Consider the following 21,070-nt stretch of genomic DNA (forward strand, 5'->3'; position numbering starts at 1 on the left):
TTTATAATCTCATTCCAAACTTTAGTTTGTATCCAAAGCATATTTTCCCTTACATGAAATGTTGCTTTTACACAGGTATGCACAGCAGCTCCTGAAGATCCTAGTATGTCTGGAGTCATCAAAGGATTTGAAGACAGCTGACTGCCATCTTGAAGCCATTCATTGTACCTCAAGCCAGACATTTTAAGTCTCTTATTGGGATCCACTGTAAGAAGTCCTGATAGAAATATGTAAGGTATTTTTATTTCACACAGTTCAACAAAGAGAGTTGTGCAACAGAGACAGAAAGAAGTTCTGTTGTTAAGGAACTTTATAGTCTAGTAGGGCTGATAAGACACAACAAAAAACCCAAATATTTACTTTTAAGGAAGATTTTTAAGACATTTGAAATTTGTAAACATTAAAACTAGACATAAATTTGAGTGATCTGTAACATGAGGGAGTCTACAAGTCTTCAAATCTGAAATATCACATTTTAATTTGAAATTAATCCTTCTCTGAACACCAAATGGCTATATTAAATCAATTGTTAACTAGGAAAATACAGAAAGACTAAATGAATTTTCAACTATCATAAAATCATTAAAACAATTTTAAACAATATCTTTTGGTTTTATATCATCTTAATTGCCAAATACATTTAGGAAAAAAAAGGAGTTTAGAAAAATCAATCGACTATCAACCTATGTCTAACATGTGCACATCATTCCACAACTATTTTCTACCTCTGTAAAGATGGGAGTGATAACAGTTTTGCAACTCTTCTCCAGAGTCAATCTTGGCACACTATAATTTCATAGGATTCAATTTTTGTTGTTTCATTGTTGTTTTTCTTTCCATTTACAGTGCAGTGGTCTTTGTGGATGTCGTTTTTCTATTTCTTCTTACTGTATTTTGCATCTACTATTGTCTCTTTTTATCATAATAGTAATTTATTAAAGAGAATAGACATCTTAGTCACTTTCTTAACATAATTCTGAACTTCTTTTTAAAAAATTATTTTATTTTAAATTAACAAAACCATATTTTCTTGGCCTCTCACAATGCAAAACAACAAAAAAAAATGATACAAATATACACATTCAAATGACCATACTGGGCATGTCCAAAAACATATGTCTCATTCTGCAATGTGAGTCCATCAGTTCTTGGTCAGGAGGAGAGTAACATGCCTCATCATTGGTCCCCTGGAATCCTGGTCAGTCACTGTACTGATAAGAATTCTTAAATCTTTCAAATTTATATTTAACAACATTGTTATGATAGAAATTCTTCTCCTGGTTCTCACCTTACTATGAATCAGTTTATACAAGTCTTTCCAGGTTTCTCTGAACTCATTTTTTTCAGGATTTTTTAAAGCACAACTGTATTCTATTATGTCCATATGTTATAATTGGTCCAGTCATTACCGGAATAAGCATTCTCTGTTTGCAATTTTTTTTGCTACTACAGAAAGAAAAAAAAATATTTTTGCAGAAATGAGTCCACGGGACAGGTAGGTGGCACAGTGGATAGAACACCAGTCCTGGAGTCAGGAAGATCTAAGTTCAAATGTGACCTTAGAAACTTACTAGCTGTGTGACCCTGGGTAAGCCACTTAACCCTCATTGCCTCCAAACAACAACAACAAACTCCACAAAACCCAAATGTGTCCTCATTGTCTTTCTTTGATATTTTTTGGTATTTGGCCAAGTAGTACTAATATAGCTAGGTTAAAAGGTATGCATGGTTTAGTGGTATTGGGGGGCATAGTTCCAAATTGATTTCCAAAGCTGCTGTGTGTGATAGTAATGGCAATTAAAGATTCCCCTGTATTGGCTTGGTTTTCAAATTGATTGTATTAAAACCCAGAGTTTGTTAATCCCACCTGTGGGATGGGCTTGTTGATGTGAAAAGAAAGTCCTGAATTGGGAGGAGCTGGTGACGTTGATTTGGAGAGACACTGGAGAGAGGCGGAAGATCTTTTTTTGGAAGCAGCACCTCCTGGAGAGAGAGAGAGACTAAGAGGATTGCTGGTGGCCGCTTTGAATTGCCCTGGACTTTTGAGACCTGCCCCCTGAGCTGCCAAGGACTGAGGAGACATGGCTGTTTTGCTGGTACTTTGTCTGTCTGTTTTGATGTTATTTTGCCAGATTTGTCCACTGGTGAAAGACTGTCCTGTTGAAGAAGTCCTGGAACCTGGCATTTGGTTAAGAAGGCCTGAGACTGTCCTGCAGACAGAGAGTGAATACTGTCCACTGGTGAGGGACAGTACTGAGAGTGAATACTGTCCACTGGTGAGGGACAGTACTGTTGTTGCAGGGGTCTGGGAGCCTTTCTGTTGGTTCAGAAGCCCTGAAGAAGGATTTTCTTGTTGTATGTTTACAGAAATCCTGGGAGAGGGCTTTGCTAATGTGTTCAGGGGTTCTAGGACTGTTCTACAGACTGAGGATAAATTCATGAAGGGACTAGCAATGTATCTTATGGCCTTGCTAAGCCTTGTCTCCCCAGGAACTAAGATTGCTGAGAACTTGCCTCGTGTCAAGATGAAGAAAAGACCTCCATTTGGGTATTAAGTGCTGTGTTTAAACTTGATGTAACTCTGGGGTAGATTCAATTGTGATCCAGGGGTGGGGAACTTTTGACCTTTTTGTGTTCTATGGTTGAGCAAATGAATGTATTTTACTTATGTTTGGAAACTAATCTCCATTTGAGAAGAGGGGCTTTGTGGTGGACTTAATTAAGGTATAGCCTAGGGGTGGAGAAGTATTTGGAACAGAGACTTTGTAATTGATTGAATGATTGGAAAGTCCTGGGGTGGGGTAGGCCTTGGAGATTATTTAATCACACTTAGTAAATGCTGTATTTTGAATGATGTCATGTTTTGATCTTCTCTGTTCTGGGTTTGTTACTGAATAAAATAGAGAGCACCTATGCTGGTATTTTGAACCTGGGAAGTTGCCTTTCCTTGGCATTACATTACACTGTGCCAACAGGTCTTTTTACCCTGATGTTTGTTTTCCCAACATTTCTTCACACATATTTGTCATTATGCTTTTTTGGGTTATCTTTGCCAATCTGAGGGGTATGAGATGAAACCTCAAGAGTTACTTTAACTTGCATTTCTTTAATTATTAGTGATTTAGGACATTTTGTATGTTTATTGATATCTTGTATTTATTCCTTTAATACTTCCTGTTCATGTATTTTCGATCATTTATTAATAGGAGAAAGAAAACCTCTTATTCTCATAAATCTGAGTTCCTTATATAGCTTGAAAATGAGACTTTCCTCAGAGAATTCTGCTGAAATTTTTTTATTTGCCAATGAATTGTTTCCTTTCTAAACTTAGCTGTAGTGGTTTTATTAACTAAAAATATTTTAGGAATTAAAACTTGTCCATTTTGTCTTCTCTCTATCCCTTGAATGGGCAGGGACTCTACACCTATCCACAGATGTGATTTCTTCCTTGCTTTTTTAGTTTATGATGTCATCCTTTAATATCTAAGTCATATACTCATTTGGAGCTTATCTTGGTATATGGTTTGAGGTACTGGTCTAAAACTAATTTCTACCAGAATACTTTCTAGCTTTTCCAGTAATTTTTGTCAAGTAGTGAGTATTTATCCCAGTAGCTAGGGTCTTTGGGTTTATCAAACACTAGGCTGCTATGCTCATTTGTTTCCATGTATTGTTTAAGCTAGTCTGTTCCAGTGATTCACCTGTTTCTTAACCAACCCCAAACAGTTTTGAATACTGTTTTGTACAGTTTGGGATATGGTACTCATAGGGCCTCTTCTGATCCAATTTAAAAAATAATTTTCACTTGAGATTCTTTATCTTTTGTTCCTCCAGATACATTTCATTATTTTTATTGTTCTGTAAAGAAATAAGTTGGTAGTTTAATTGGTCTGACACTGAATAAGGAAATCCATTTAGGTAGTATTATCATTTTTATTATACTGATTCAGTCCACTCATGGCCAATGATTATTTTTCATATTAGTTAGGTGTTTATTTACATAAGAAGTGTTTTTTTAACAGCTCTAAAAAACTTAAGAACTCAGATAAGTGTAGGGGCAGCCAGGTGGCTCAGTGAGTAAGAGCACCGGCTCCAGTGTCAGGATGACCTGGGGATCAAATCCGGGCTCCGATACTTAGCACCACACCCAGAAATAACTGGCCGTGTAACCTTGAGCACGTTACTTAACGCCAATTGCTAAAAAAAAAAAAAAAGAACTCAGATAAGTGCAATGAACAACAAGGATTAAAAAGGATAACCGATGAGTCAATCTCCCTATTTCCTGACAGAGAAGATAGATTTGAGATGCAGAATGAAACATACATTTTTGGACACAGTTATCATAGCAATTTGTTTTGCTTGATTATATATATTAGTTATAAGGGTTTTGTTTTATTTATTTTTTTATCAAGGGAGAGCAGAAGTGAAAAAGGCAAGAAAATAAGTTCATGTTAATTGAAAAATAAAATAAAACTAAATAATTTTTAAAAAATTATAGTTGTATTCATAAAGTTCCTGTGTATCTTTGTAGGCAGCCTCCCTAGTTGGTTTTTGTGTTACTTTGAAAGGGATTTTTCTTCCTAGTTATTCCTGCTGGGTTTTGTTAGTAATATACAAAAAAGGTAGTGATTTATGTAGATTTATTTTATGTCCTGCAAATTTGCTTAAGTTATTGTTTCATTTTTTTCTTTTTATCTTCTAGGGTTCTAAGTAAATCACTTTATCTGGAAAAGTGACAATTTTGTTTTTCTTTGCCAATACTTAATCCCATAACTTTTCTGTCTTATTGTATTTCTAGTACTTTATCAATTAGTAGTTGTGATAACAGACATCCTTGATTTTTTTTGAAAAGTCTAGTTATTATTATTATTTATTTTTGCTTTTTGGAGGGCAATTGGGGTTGTGACTTGCCCAAAGTCACACGGCTAGTAAGTGTGTCAAGTGTGTGAGGCCTGATTGGAACTCAGGTCCTCCTGACTCCAGGGCTGGTGCTCTATTCACTGCACCACCTAACCGCCTCTAGTTATTATTATTATTTAGTACAAATCTGCTAGCTAATTACTACATTAAGGGAAGGTCTATTTCTTTTGATTATTTGTAGCCTTTTTTTAAAGTAGAAATGGGTACTGCATTTTGGCAAAAACTTTCTTCATCTATTGACAGAATAATATGATTCTTTTTGTTCTTGATAATACTATGGCCTATTATGTCGACAGTTTCCCTAATATTCAACTAACCTTCATTTCTAGGATAAATTCAACCCAGTCATAGTATATATATTTTTTAATGTTTCTGTGCTATTTCTGCTAATATCTTAAAAAAAAACTGTCAATATTCAGTAAGGATTTGGAGTATAGTTTTTTTTTTCTCTGTTCTGTCTCTCCCATTTAGGTATCAAGATCATATATGTATTATAAAAGGAATGTGGTAGGATCTTTCTTTTCCTATTTTTCCAAATAGTTTATGTAATGTTAGAAACAATTGTTCTTTGTATGTTGGATAGAATTTGCTTGTAAATCCATCTGGTGCCCAGTTGTTGTTGTTTTTTTCCTTTGGGAGTTTGTTTGTGACTCATTAATTTTCTTTTCATGAGTCTTTGTAATGTAATGCCAAGGAAAGGCAACTTCCCAGGTTCAAAATACCAGCATAGGTGCTCTCTATTTTATTCAGTAACAAACCCAGAACAGAGAAGATCAAAACATGACATCATTCAAAATACAGCATTTACTAAGTGTGATTAAATAATCTCCAAGGCCTACCCCACCCCAGGACTTTCCAATCATTCAATCAATTACAAAGTCTCTGTTCCAAATACTTCTCCACCCCTAGGCTATACCTTAATTAAGTCCACCACAAAGCCCCTCTTCTCAAATGGAGATTAGTTTCCAAACATAAGTAAAATACATTCATTTGCTCAACCATAGAACACAAAAAGGTCAAAAGTTCCCCACCCCTGGATCACAATTGAATCTACCCCAGAGTTACATCAAGTTTAAACACAGCACTTAATACCCAAATGGAGGTCTTTTCTTCATCTTGACACGAGGCAAGTTCTCAGCAATCTTAGTTCCTGGGGAGACAAGGCTTAGCAAGGCCATAAGATACATTGCTAGTCCCTTCATGAATTTATCCTCAGTCTGTAGAACAGTCTTAGAACCCCTGAACACATTAGCAAAGCCCTCTCCCAGGATTTCTGTAAACATACAACAAGAAAATCCTTCTTCAGGGCTTCTGAACCAACAGAAAGGCTCCCAGACCCCTGCAACAACAGTACTGTCCCTCACCAGTGGACAGTATTCACTCTCTGTCTGCAGGACAGTCTCAGGCCTTCTTAACCAAATGCCAGGTTCCAGGACTTCTTCAACAGGACAGTCTTTCACCAGTGGACAAATCTGGCAAAATAACATCAAAACAGACAGACAAAGTACCAGCAAAACAGCCATGTCTCCTCAGTCCTTGGCAGCTCAGGGGGCAGGTCTCAAAAGTCCAGGGCAATTCAAAGCGGCCACCAGCAATCCTCTTAGTCTCTCTCTCTCTCCAGGAGGTGCTGCTTCCAAAAAAAGATCTTCCGCCTCTCTCCAGTGTCTCTCCAAATCAACGTCACCAGCTCCTCCCACTTCAGGACTTTCTTTTCACATCAACAAGCCCATCCCACAGGTGGGATTAACAAACTCTGGGTTTTAACACAATCAATTTGAAAACCAAGCCAATACAGGGGAATCTTTAATTGCCATTACTATCACAGTCTTGGATATTTAAAACTTATTTCTAGTTCAGTTTACCTGGACATTTTATATTTGTGTAAATATTCATTAACTTCATTTAGGTTGTCAGTTTCCTGACATATGATCAGGCAAAATAGTTTATCTTCTTTTGAATTCATTTGAGCTCTTATTTGTAATCACTGGTAATTTGGTTTTCTTTTCTTTTTTTAATTGTTAGCTAATGGTTTACCCATTTTATTTTTTCTTACAAAACAACTACTTTAATTAAATTTCTTTTTGCTTTCAATTTTGTTAACTTTTTCTTTGACTTTCAGATTTCCTATACTGTTAATTTCATTTAAAAATTTGTTATTTTTCTAGTTATTTATTCTGCTGCATGACAAATTCATTGATTTATTCTCTATGGCTTTTGTTGATGAATTTGTATGGAGATGTTAATTATCCCACAAATGGGGGTGTGCTGTCTCACTGGTGTTATTATTACCCTTAATCAATATCTAGTACTTCTATGATTTATTCTTTGAAACACCAATTCCTTATGATTAGGTTATTTTAATCTCTAATTCTGTTTAAATATTTCCTTCAATAGCCCTTTATTGAATATTATTTTTATTTCATTGTGATCATTAAAGAATATGTTTATTAATTCCTTTCACCTTTTGTGTGGCAGTAGATAAGAGTGCTGGGCTTGGAGTGAGGAAAACCCAAGTTCAAATCCAGCCACAGACACTTACTAGCTATGTAATCCTGGGCAAGTCACTTTATCGTTGCCTCAATTTCTCAACTGTAAAGTGGGGATAATAATGATACCTACCTCACAGAGTTGTGTTGAGGACTAAATGAAATAATATTTGTAAAGTGCACAGCACAGTGTTTGGCACACAGTGGGTGCTACATAAATGCTATTATTATTTTTATTATGCCCTTAAAAATGGTCAGTTTTATAAAGATGTCACATACAACTGAGATATATGTATTTTCCTTTCTATTCCCAATCAGTAATTGGAAGAGATCTATCATTGCTAACTTATAAAAAGTTCTATTCAGATTCTTAACTTTTTTCTTGTTTATTTTTTAAAAAATAATATTCCCCCCAAATTGCATGTAAAAACAATTTTTAAATTTTAATTAAAAAAGTTTTGATTTCCAAATTCTCTCCCTTCTCTTTCCTCCACCCTCCCTGAGATGGTAAGCAATCTGACATAGGTAATACATGTGCAATCATGTAAAAATGTATTTCCATATTAGTCACTTTGTGGAAGAATACTTAAAAAATAAAAGAAAGTGAAAAATATTATGCTTTCATCTGTATTTAGACTCCATCAATTCTTTCTCTGGATATAGATAGCATATTTCATCATGAGTACTTTGGAATTATCTTGAATCATTGTTGCTGATTACAGCTAAGTCTATCAAAGCTGATTACTGCATAATGTTGCTCTTACTATGTACAATGTTCTCCTAGTTCTGTTCACTTCATTCTGAATCATTTCATGGAAGTCTTTCCAGGTTTTTATGAAATTACCCTTATCATCATTTCTTTTTTTTTTTTTTTTTTGCTTTTTGGAGGGGAAAGGCAGGACAATTGGGGTTAAGTGACATGCCCAAGGTCACATAGCTAGTTTTTGTTGTATTAAGTGTCTGAGGCCGAATTTGAGCTCAGGTCCTCCTGACTTCAGGGCCGGTACTCTATTCACTGAGCCACCTACTTGCCCCCTGCTCATCATTTCTTATAGCATAATAGTATTCCATTATAATCATATACCATAAATTGTTCAGCCACTCCCCAATTGACGGGCATACCCTCAATTTCTAATTTTTTGCCACCACAAAAAAAGAGTTACTATAAATATTTTTGTAAAAATAGGTCCTTTTCCTTTAGGATAGAGGCCTAGTAGTGGTAATACTGGATCAAACGGTATGCAGAGTTTTATAGCTCTTTGGGCATAGTTCTAATTTGCTCTCCATAATGGTTGGATCACAACTATACCAACAGTGCTTTAGTGCCCCAGTTTCCCCACGCCCCCACCTACATTTATCATTTTCTTTTTCTGTCATATTAGCCAATCTGATAGGTATGAGGTGGTTCCTCAGAGTTGTTTTAATTTATATTTCTCTAATTGATGAATTAGAGCATTTTTTCATATGACTATAGATAGCTTTGATTTCTTTGTCTGAAAACTGACTGCTCATATCTTTGGACCATAATTTATGAATTGGAGAACGACATATTCTTTTTTTTTTTTTTTTAAAGCAATCAGGGTTAAGTAACTTGCTCAAGGTTACACAGTCAGTTATTTCCGGGTGTGGTGCTAAGTATCTGAGCCTGGATTTGATCCCCAGGTTATCCCGACACTGGAGCGGGTGCTCTTACTTGCTGAGCCACCTGGCCGCCCCTAAGCAACTGGGGTTAAGTAACTTGCTCAAGGTTACACGGCCAGGTGTTTCTGGGTGGGTAATAAGTGTCTGAGCCCGGATTCAATCCCCAGGTCATCCCGACACTGGAGCCGGTGCTCTTACTCGCTGTGCTACCTGGCCGCCCAGAACGACTTATATTCTTATAAATTTGACTCAGTTCTCTTTATATCTGAGAAATGAGGCCTTTATTGGAGATACTTGCTGCAAATCCCCCCTCCCCCAAGTTTTATGCTTTCCTTCTAATTTTGGTTGTACTGGTTTTGTTTGGGCAAAACCTTTTAAATTTAATATAACCAAAATTATCCACTGTATATTTTGTAATGTTCTTTATCTTTTGTTTGTTCTAAATTCTTCCATTATCTATAGATCTGTCAGGTTAACTATTCTATGCTCCTCTAATCTGTTTATAGTATCACCTTTATGTCTAACTCATGTACCCATTTTGACCATATCTTAGTAAATGATGTGAAATGTTTTGTAACTAGATTCTGCCATACTGTTTTCCAGTTTTCCTAGAAGTTTTGGTCATATAGTGAGTTTTTGTCCCAAAATGTTAGATCTTGGGGTGGCTAGGTGGCGCAATGAGTCAGGAGGACCCGATTTCAGTTCTGGCCTCAGACACTTAACACCCACATAAAAAAACTAGCCATGTAACCTTGGGCAAGTTACTTAACCCAAATTGCCCTCCAAAAAGCAAAAAACAAAAGTTAGATCTTTAAGTTTATCAAACACTAAATTACTATGGTCATTTACTATATTATATTTTGTACCTATTCTATTCCACTGATGCACCATCCTATTTCTTAGTCAGTACCCAATTGCTTTGATGATTAATACTTTATAATAAAGTTTGAGATCTGGTACTTTCTTGTTTATTTTTGTTAGATTTATCTACCTCTGAAAGGACTATACCAAGGTCCCCAACAACTATAGTTTTATTGTCTATTTGTCCTTATAACTCATTTAATTTTTCCTTTAAGAATCTGGATACAATGGTTTTTGATGCATATATGTTAAGTACAGAGATAAATTCAATGCTTGTGGCATCTTTTAGCAAAATGTAGTTTTCCTATTTATATCTTTTGAGTGTATTTTAGCTCTGATAATGTCTGAGAATATGATTGTTACATGAGATTTTTTTAGTTCACCTAAAGCATAATAGATTCTACTCCTATATTTTATTTTAATTGTGTAAATCTTTTTCTAAGTGTGTTTCATATAAATAATATAAGGCTGGATTCTGCCACTCTTCCATTCTATTATTATTGTTAGGAAATAATAATACTTGATATTTATCACCATTTGATCCTCACAGTAATCCTTTCAGAAAAATGCTTATTATGATTTCCATAATACTTTGATACTCTTATTATATTTTTTTTCCTTTTTGCCCTATACCTTTCTCTTCACAAAGAAGAAAGTAGTGAATGAGAAGTGTCTCAGCACTAGTGCTCTTTGTTTGATATAATTTGCAGCCCCTTTCATTCTTCTTATCTTCTCCTTTTTCAGACCCAAATCAAAAGTTCTTACCCCTATTTCTTTCTATTTCAAATCTCCCATCTCCCACCCTAGGCTAGAACTTATTTTGCTTATTTCCTCCCTTGGGCAGTAGGTGGCACAGTGGACTTCGAGTTAGGAAGTTTAAATTCAGCATCACACACTACTGTAATGTAATTACAGTAATTACATTATTGTAATTACTACCTGTGTAATCCTGGGCAAGTCACTTAACTGTTTGCCTCAATTTCCTCATCTATAAAATGAGCTGGAGAAGGAAATGGCAATCTATTCCAGTATCTTTGCCAAGAAAATTCTAAATGGGGTCACAAGGAACTGAAAATGACTGACTCCTTCCATCTATGCTCTTCCTATTTCTCTTTCCTCTCCCATTTCCCTTCTGTTTTCCCAATGAATTGAATATATTTCTACACCAGTCTCTTTTGTATGTAAGTTCACATGTGTATTTTCTATCATTCTTTGAACAGTTTAGATGAAAATGACACTTAAATGATACCAGTTCCTTCCTCATCCCTTCCTTTTTGTATACTCTTCTACCTGTACACACAAATTATATGAGATAATTCTTCCCCATTCCTCTCTTTCTTTCCCACTACATTCCTTTTACTTGCCCTTTCCTTAAAAACTAATAAAGTTTAACAAAACCATTCTCAGGACCTCTGTCTTATTTAACCCCCTCTATGTCCCCTGATGATATTTAGGATTCTGAGGGGACATTTGTATCATATCCCCCTCTTAGAATCCAAATACTTCATTCTTGTGTAGTTGGTTTCTCTTGTTGGCTTAATCATAATTTGCCTTTTTTATATTTCTCTTGACTCTTGTGTTTGCATTTCAAAGTATCTACTCAACCCTGGTCTTTTTTATTAGGAATGTTTGGAAGTCCCTTATTTCATGTTCCAGACTATTGTGTATTTCATCTGAGTAAGTTATTTGTGGTTGTCAGCCTATATCCTTTGCCTTTTGGAATTTCATATTCTAACCTTTCCACTCTTTTAGAGTGGTGGCTGCTAAATCATGTGTGATCCTGACTGTGACTCTTCAGCACTCAAATTCTTTTTTTCTGCTGTTTCTTTCTTTGAACTAAAGGACCTAGATTTTGGCTATGATGTTTCTTGGAATTTTTATTTTGGGGTTTCCTTTAGGAAGTGATGGATAATTTCAATGTTCATTTTGTTCTCTGGTTCTTGTGGATGTTAGAATAATTTGTGATTTCTTAAAATATGATATCTAGGTTCTCTTTTTGGTTATGACTCTCAAGCAATCCAGTGATTCTGAGAATTTTTTCCCTTTCTGACTTATTTTCTAGATCCATTGTTTTTTTTTAATATTTTCTTCTATATTTTTCAATCTTCTGAATTTACTTTAATATTTTTTTTCAGGTTTTATTGAGTCATTAACTTCTGCTTTGTTAATTCTAATTTTCAAGGACTCTAATTGCTTGAGTAACATTTTGTACCTTTTGTATTGAACTGTTAATTCTCTCTTGAAGATTTTTCTCTAGAACTAATTTTCTTTTCCAGTTTTCTTCTAGAGAGCTCACTTTCATTTGATAATGTAATTTATTTTATTTTATTTATTTATTTTTTAAAGCAATTGGGGTTAAGTAACTTGCTCAAGGTTACATGGCCAGTTATTTCTGGGTGTGGTGCTAAGTATCTCAGCCCAGATTTGATCCCCAGGTCATCCCGACACTGGAGCCGGTGCTCTGATAATGTAATTTTTATGCTTAAAATATTTTTGCTTCATTTCTCCCAGTCTTCCAAACTGTGTTTTTATTTCAGGCTTTACTAATAGGTTTAGAATAATTCTCTTTTTCTGGGTTTGTGTCTTGGGCATCTTTGGTCCCATCATAGTTCTTTATTACTGTTGTTTTAGCTTACTAACTTCCCTGTCTTACTTCCCAAATTAGGAATTTGTGTTAGGGTCAAGCTTTGTGCACTTCTGTAGATAATGTAGGGTTTTGTATGGTCATGCCTGATCTGTATTTTCTAGGTTATTCCTGCTGGGTTTTTGAGTGCTGCTTTTTTTTTTTTTTTTAAGCAATCGGGGTTGAGTAACTTGCTCAAGGTTACACGGCCAGTTATGTCTGGGTGTGGTACTGAGTATCAGAGGCCGGATTTGATCCAGGTCATCCCAACACTGGAGCCGGTGCTCTTACTCGCTGAACCACCTGGCCGCCCCAAAGTGCTGCTTTTTTTCAAGGATCTTAGGAGGGGCTCAAGCTACAAACTAAAAAGGTAGAATGAAAGGATTTGGGAACTAGGCTAGGCAGGGCAGGCAGTGACCACATTTAACATTCATCTATCCCTCTATCTATTGGTTGAATCCAGGTTCCTGGCTCTAGGGTTATAACAACAGAGCTATGTACTCACCCTTAGTCTGTATTTCCTGCCCCAGTTACTTGCCTGTGGGCTGAATCTCACTGGAAAAATGATTCCCTGAGGTTTCTCCTTAGATTTCCCAATCACTACTCAATCTGATGCTCTTTTTCAACCTTTGTCTAAGTAGTTGAGAGAAAGAACTAAGCTGTCCTGCTTCCTCTTACTCTGCTCTCTTTGCCGTTCTCTCAAATAATTTCTCAGAATGGTCAGATCAATTCATAGCTGCCCCAACAGAATCTGCCTTTCTACAGTTTCCCTAACACTGACTATTCTGATTTTTTGCAGCCTCAGCCAGTTTTCTGAGTATAAGCTGAAACTTCCAAGTTGTTTTTAACTTGCATTTTCTACTGTTGTTAGTGATTTGGAGCATCCTTTAACAGTACTGTTGATAGTACTTCTTTTTTTGTGAATGATTTGTTCATATCCTTTGACCACTTACTGTTCAGGGAATGGCTTTTGGTCTTATCCATTTTTGATAGTTGACTGATTAGATATCAGACCTTTAGATATGTTTGTTACAAAGGTTTCTCCCCCAGTCAACCTTTTCCCTTCTTCTCCTAGGTACATTAGTTTTAATCCATATGAAAGCATTTCAATTTAATGTAATCAAAATTATTTTATATTTTGTAACTAATTTTTATCCTTTTTTTGCTTAATTATTCATATCCTAGTCATAGCTATGAAAGGTACCTGACCTGGTTCTCTTTTTTATGGTATGATCCTTAATATTCACATATGCAAAGTTTATTTTATGATTTTATTTCTATGTCTAATTTCTGCCAGAATTCGTTCCAGTTTTCCCAGAAACTCTCATCAAATGGAGGGTTCTCTCCTAGGTAATTTATTCTTTTCAAAATGATTCAAGACTGGGTTAATGAGTTTGATTATTTCTGATTCCTCCTAATTGTCTCTTCCACTGATCTTCTTTTCTAAAATAATTACTTTTAACAAAGAGATCACACTTTATTTTAAGTGAATAGAGTCTTGAGGATTGAAAGAGTATACTTGATTTCCTAAACAACAACAACAAAAAGGATATACAGGTACTTACAATTCAATTATAATAATTAAGTCCCAATAAAATGTCCAAAAATCAAAACCTATTTACCTTGAATCAAATCTTTGGCTTCCTGGGATACATTTTTCCAGGCTTCTCCCTCAAAAGAGAAATCACCTTTTTTAATTTTTTTCATGATTTCTACTGCACTGGTACATGTTAAACTTTTGTCATGAGACTGGAATGGAACTTGTCCTGACAGCATTGTATACTATATTGACAGAAAAAGAAAGGAACATTAAATTAAGATCACAGAATGATTCTGAAGTTACTACTGATAATATCTAAGGACACAACTGATAATAGTGACAATACAATTATTGCAAATTACTATTCAAGTATTAACAAACAGCATCACTACATTTAACAAATTATTTTATTTACAGATCCCTGAGTATCCCTCACACTGATAAAACTTGGTAGTTTTTTTGTTGTTGCTTTAGCTTATATTTCCTTTTTTATATTCTTGATCATATATCTGAAGTCATATATCTCCATTGAAAATTAAAACAAAATTTATCAAAAAATTTTTCTTTAGTAGTGAAATAGCTTGTTAACAAAGTGACATTACACTTTAGACTAGAAGGCACTTCATAAGTTATCTAACTCAATCCCTTAATTTCCAGATGAGAAAACAGAGGCCTAGAGAAGTCATATTTAATATGACTCCATAGTCAAAGTGATTTTCCTGTGGTACAGGTCTGACCATGTCATCCTCTCCCACTCAAAAAATCCAGTGACTCCCTATGAATTCTATGATGAAATGTAAAATGTTTGGCATTTAAAGTTCTTTATATTCTAATTTCATCCTGCCTTTCCTGCCTTATTACATAATTCCACTTAATATATTTTATACAATCAAATTGGCCTCTCTGCTGCTCCTTCACACATCACCCTCCATCTCCTACCTTCATGTCTTTGCACTGTCTGTCCCCCATGCCTGGCATACTCTCCTTCCTCATCTTTTGGAATGCCTGGTCTCCTTCAGGATTCAGCTTCAGCATCACCTTTGGCATGAGTTTTTTTCTGTTACAATTACTTAGCACTTTCCCCCCAGGTTATTTTGCATCTTTTGTTTCACATGTGTTTTATATTTACCAATATATATTTATGTTCTCTGCCCAATTATAACGTCAATTGGTAAAGGTGGAGATTGTTCCATTTTTGTCTTTGTGACCTTAGAGTCTATAAGGCACCTGGCACATAGTAGACACTTTAAAAATCTAGTTGATTGAACTGAATAAACATTTATTTTATTATCTGTATTCTGTGATGATTATATTATATAATACATGTATTATGTTATATATAATATTTCTATATGTATTATCTATAATAACATATCTTTTTATTATTTATAAGATACTTCCCAAGACCATACAAGCAATGAATAGCAGGGCAGAGATTCAAACTTAGGTCCTTTGTCTCCAAAAGCAATGCTCATTCTATGGTAATACATTGCCTCAACTTAATGATAATTTTATTCCTTAAATGGTAGACAAGTGGTAGAAGAAGGAAAACTCTGTGAGCTCCCCCCATAACCACCTCAAATACCTATAAAATATGACTCTAAACAAATTTTAGAGCTACAGAACCCACACAGTGACAGAGAGAAAAAAATCTCCCACTGAAGGCAGCCTGGAAGGCAGACAGAAAGGGTTCATCACAGCATGTTGGGAGCTGAGTCCAGCCCCATGTGAACAATCAGTTTTAGCCCCAGGGTGGCCCCAAGCAGCAACTGCAGCAGACTTCGAACGAGTGGATCACCAGCAGCAGTGGTGGTTTCCAGAATTAGCAACCCATAAATGCTGAAGAAAAAGTGAGAAGTCAGTGCAGAATTCTTTTGGAACTGGGGGGAATGGAGGAGTGGGTCTGGCCCCTGCCCTCGAAGCTAGAAATGGTGGAGGTGTGGCAGCCATGCAGCCACCTCCACAAGGCTGCATCAGAGCCCCTAGCATGCAGATTGTAGGGGGACCAAGCAACTATTCTGAGAGTAATCACTCTTGCTTTAATCTGCCTGGATCTGTATTGCAGTCTTGGGTGGTGGTCCTGAGGTGTGTGACCAGTGAGCCAGAGTTTGTGGGGGCTGCAGAGATGGCACCCTCTTAATAGCTCTGGCAGCTGCAAAAACCCCAGCGATTTGGGACAAAGCTCTCCCCTGTGGAAGCAGAGTTCTACTGTGGCAAAGAGCTCAAAAGTCAAGTAATTGAGTGGCAATTTGAGCAAGCAAAGGAAGCAAAGAAAGCACAGCAATCCAACTTTAGATTCCTTTTTTTTTGTGGACAAAAAGGATCAAAGCATAAACAGGAGGAATACAACAAAGTCAGAACTCCTCCACCAAAAGCTTCCAAGAAAAATATGAATTGGTTACAGGCCATGGAGGAGTTCAAGAAGGATTTTGAAAATCAAGAGAAGTGGAGGAAAAATTGGGAAGAGAAATAAGAATGACAAAAGAAAATCATGAAAAGAGAGTCAACAACCTGATTGAATAAAATAACACCTTAAAAAATAGATTAACTCAAATGGCAAAAAAGGCTCAAAAAGCCAATGAGGAGAAGAATGCCTTAAAAAGCCAAATTTATCAGATAGAAAAAGAATTTCAAAAGCTCACTGAAGAGAATAATTCCTTCAGAATTAAGAGTGGAGCAAATGGAAACTAATGGCTTTATGAGAAATCAAGATACTATTAAACAGATCCAAAGAAATGAAAAAATAGAAGGCAATGTGAAATATCTCATTGAAAAAACCACTGACCTAGAAAATAGATCCAGGAGAGATAATTTAAAAATTATTGGACTACCCTGAAAGCCATGATCAAAATAAGAACTTAGAAATCATCCCTCAAGAAATTCTCAAGGAAAATTGCCCTGATATTTTAGAACCAGAAGGCAAAATAGAGGTTGCAAGAATCCACTGATCACCTCTTGAAAAAGATCCCAAAAAGAAAACTCCTAGGAATATTATAGCCAGGTTATGGAGCTCCCAGATCAAGGAGAAAATATTACAAGCAGCCAGGAAGAAACAATTTGAATATTGTGGAAACACAATCAGGATAACACAGGATCTAGCAGCTTCTACATTAAGGGCCTGAAGGGCTTGGGATATGATATTCTGGAGGTCAAAGAAGCTGGGATTAAAACCAAGAATCACCTAGCCAGCAAAACTCAGTATAATGTATCAGGGGAAAAAATGGTCATTCAATGAAATAGAGGATTTTCAAGCGTTCTTGATGAAAAAACCAGAATTGAATAGAAAATCTGACATTCAAATAAAAGAAGAAAGAAAAGCATGAGAAGGTAAACAGGGAAAAGAAATCATAAGGAACTTATCAAAGTTGAACTATTTACATTCCTACATGAAAAAACGATAATTGTAACTTATGAAGCTTTTCTCAGTATAAGGATAGTTCAAGGGAATATAAATGTGTGTGTATATATATATATATTTATAAGTACATATATATGTCTATATAGGAGGGTATATGTGCATATGAATACATGTCAGTGTGTCTTGTATAGGTATACATAGACAGAGGGCACAGGATCAATTGAATAGGAAGGGATGATATTTAAAAGGTGAAATTGAGGTGAGAGAGGAATATAATGAAAGGAGATGGGGAGAGACAGAATGGGGTAAATTATCTCATATAGAAGAGGCAAGGGAACTGTTACAATGGAGGAGAAGAACAGGAAGTTAAAAGGGAATGGGTCAACCTTACTCTAATTGAATTTGGCTTAGGGAGGGAATGACATGCACACTAAATTGGGTATCTTGCCCTACAAAAGAGTAGGGGGGAAAGGGATGAGAGACAGGATGATGGAGGGGAGGGCAGGTTGTGGGGGAGAGTAGCTGGAAGCATACACTTTTGAAAAGGGACAGGGTCAAAGTAGAGAATAGAACGAGTGGAGGATGGGATAGGATGGAGGGAAATAGAGTTAGTCTTTCACAATATATCCACTATGGAAATGTTTTGCATAACTACACTTGCAAAACCTATAATGAATTGCTTATCTTCCTAGTAAGGGTGGGTGATGAGGGAGGAAGGGAAAGAATCTGGATTTCAAAGTTGTAAAATAAAATGTTTAAAAAATTATTATTATTATTATTGTTATTATTTACATGCAACTGGGAAATAAGATATACAGGCACTAGGGTATGGAGATCCATCTTGCCCTACCGGAAAGTTGGAGGGGGTATTTGGGAGGATATAGGAGAGAACAGATTGGGAGAGGGTGTATACAGTAGAATTGCTGTTTTGAGGTGGTGGGTGGGGGAAAGATGGGGAGAAAATTTGTAACTCAAAATCTTGAGGAAATGAATGATGTAAACTAAAAATAAACCTAAAATTTAATTTAAAAAAGTAGACAAGCAAATGAGGGAAACACTTAACAAGTACTGTTTTGTATCTTTTTATGTGTATTTATCTTTTATCACCAACTAGATTCTAAACTCCTTAAGAGCAGAGACAGTGTCTTATACTTCTTTATTTCCTGATCCACACTTTAGAATTTACACAGTGTGGGCATCCAAAAATACTTGTCAGTCACTCATTCTCTATAGGAAACAATAGCTCACATGTCAAGCTAGCTCAAGTGTAGAATTAGAATTCATTTAGAATGCCCCAGGATGGACATCTAAAAGTCCATACAAAAAGTTCTAACTTCATACAGAGCAAGACACTGCCTTCTGGTTCCACTTCAGGAGCCACATCTTACTTTAAATGTCATGTGCACTCTACTGAATCATGGACTAATAAAGTCAAAAGGATCCTTAGAGTTCCTTTTGGACCCAGTCCTTATATGGGTTCATTTTAAAAGAGCTGAAACTCTAAATTAAGCCCTTTCTAAATTAGTTCTATGTTCATACATTGGGCTAGACACAGTGGGAGAGTACTGAAAGTTTTTTTTAAAACAACCTGTAGCTCTTTAGAGCTATATCCAGCTTCCAGAGCTGGAGCACCTCACTGGAGCATTCTTTCCACATACACTAAGAAATCTCCATAGCACTAGGGTTGTCCATCCGATCCCAACAGATTTCTCTACATGCTCCTTCTTACCTTCTTCTTCCAAGTTTAGGTAAAAGGACTGAGAGAAGGTAAGAAAGAGTCCCTTTTTTTTTCCAGGTTAAATGAAGCACAGAGTGGGAACATTTTGATGTGGGTGAGTTTACTTTGTTTCCAAGTGCATGTTAACATTTATTGCCTTTTTTCTAGGGCCTATATAAAATTCTGATAGGCAGTCTTATTTAATTAGACTTTTCAATTTTATTATTTGTTGTTTTCTTTCCCATGGCAACAGGGTATACTTTATAGACAACTTGTTTGCTCTATGTCTTCAAATCATGCTTCCCTCAGACTACTATAAAAATTCTTGCTCACAAAAGCTTCCTTAGTAATAATCTATTTATATATATATATATATATACTGTATCTTCTATACCAAAGTACTCCTCATTCATTCACTAGATATAAACTAAACACAATAAGTCAAGCCAACAGCATTTATTAATAGTCAACTATGTGACAGGCACTGTGCTAAACAGAATAGACCTAAAGAAAGGTAAAAGACTGTCCTTCCCTCCAAGAAGCTCACAGTCTAATGGAAAAGAAAATATGCAAACAACCATGGCTGAACAAGATATATACAGGATAAATGGAGATAATTTCAATGGGAAGGTGTTATTAGCATTAAGGAACAATGAGAAAGGCCTCTTGCAGAAGATAGGATTTAAGCTAAGTCTTAAAGGAAGCCAGGGAAACCTGGAGAGAGAGATAAAGAAAAAGAATATTCCAGGCATGGGAACAGACAGTAAACATGCACAGTCAGGAAAAAAAAAAGTGTCAAGCAAAAAACAGCAAGGAGGCCAGTGTCACTAGACCATAGAGTTTAAGTAGAGTAAGTTATAAGAATACTTGAAAGATAAGAAAAGGTCAGGTTATCAAGGTCTTTAAAAGTCAAACAAAGGATCTTATATTTGGTCCTAGAGGGAATAGGCCAGTCATGGGAATTTACTGAAACTGGGGGGGTGTGCAATATAGTCAGACCTTTACTTTAGGAAGTAAACTTTGGCAGCTGAATGCAGGATTGGAGTAGGAAGAGACTAGAAACCGGGAAATCAGCAAAACAATTGCAAGGGTGTAGGCATGATTTGATGAGGTTGGATCTGCATCAGTAGTTTCAGTGGAGAGATAGGAACATATGTGATAGATATTACAATGTAAAATCGAGAGAAACTGGCCACAGATTGGGTGGGGGGTGTGTGTGGGTGAGAGAGAGTGAGTGACTGAGTGAGGAGTTGAGGATGACAGCTAGGTTGTGAGCCTGGGTGGCTGGGAGGATGGTATAGCCACGACAGTAAAGGAAAAGCCAGGGAAAGGGCAGGGTTTGGGGGAAAGATGAGTTCAATTCTGGATGTGGTGTTATGAGACATTCAGTTTGAGATGTCTAAGAGGTAGTTGGAGATATGAGACTAGAGCTCAAGAGAGAGGTTGGTGCTAAATAGAACTGAGGATTATCTTCAGAGATACCAATAGGTAGCAGATACAACTTTGCTGAAGATCCAGGAAAAGAAAAGGGGGAAGTCAGAAAGAAAGAGAACCAGGGGATAAAAGCATCACAAAAAACCTAGAGAAAAAAGAATATGGACAACAATTACTGACAGTGCTAACACTATAAAATGGTCAGGAATGATCAGGACTGAGAAAAGGCCATTAGATTTTATTTGGCAAATGAACAATCATTGGTAATTTTAGAGATAGTTTCAGTTTAATTATGAGGTTTAGCAATAAAACAAAAACACAACAAAAGTATCTGGAGATTTTACATCTGAAATTTAATAGATGGCAGATGAATGAATATTCTGATAACAAATGTGTCTGTTTAGGCATGTTAGAAAAAGAGGCATGGTATGCATACACATGCCATTTAAAACTTCCTTACCTGCCCATGATGACTACATCTTATGCCACT

General features: G+C 36.0%; 1 protein-coding gene across 2 annotated transcripts in view; it reads right to left on the bottom strand.

The window, feature by feature from the left end:
- The window catches only part of RPS6KA5 (ribosomal protein S6 kinase A5), a 261,593-nt gene that overhangs the window by 12,661 nt on the left and 227,862 nt on the right, over nucleotides 1-21,070 (bottom strand). For both annotated transcript variants that reach the window (XM_069085996.1, XM_069085998.1), the window contains 2 exons: nucleotides 14,154-14,313; nucleotides 54-217 (listed from right to left, as the gene is read on the bottom strand). In XM_069085996.1, the coding sequence (XP_068942097.1) occupies nucleotides 54-217; nucleotides 14,154-14,313 (324 nt within the window). The remainder of the gene's footprint in view (nucleotides 1-53; nucleotides 218-14,153; nucleotides 14,314-21,070) is intronic.

Source organism: Petaurus breviceps, unplaced genomic scaffold (genome assembly GCF_028583685.1).
Source record: "Petaurus breviceps papuanus isolate PSGF00001 unplaced genomic scaffold, PetGlider_PUasm1.0 177, whole genome shotgun sequence".
In the NCBI taxonomy this organism is placed as follows: domain Eukaryota; kingdom Metazoa; phylum Chordata; class Mammalia; order Diprotodontia; family Petauridae; genus Petaurus; species Petaurus breviceps.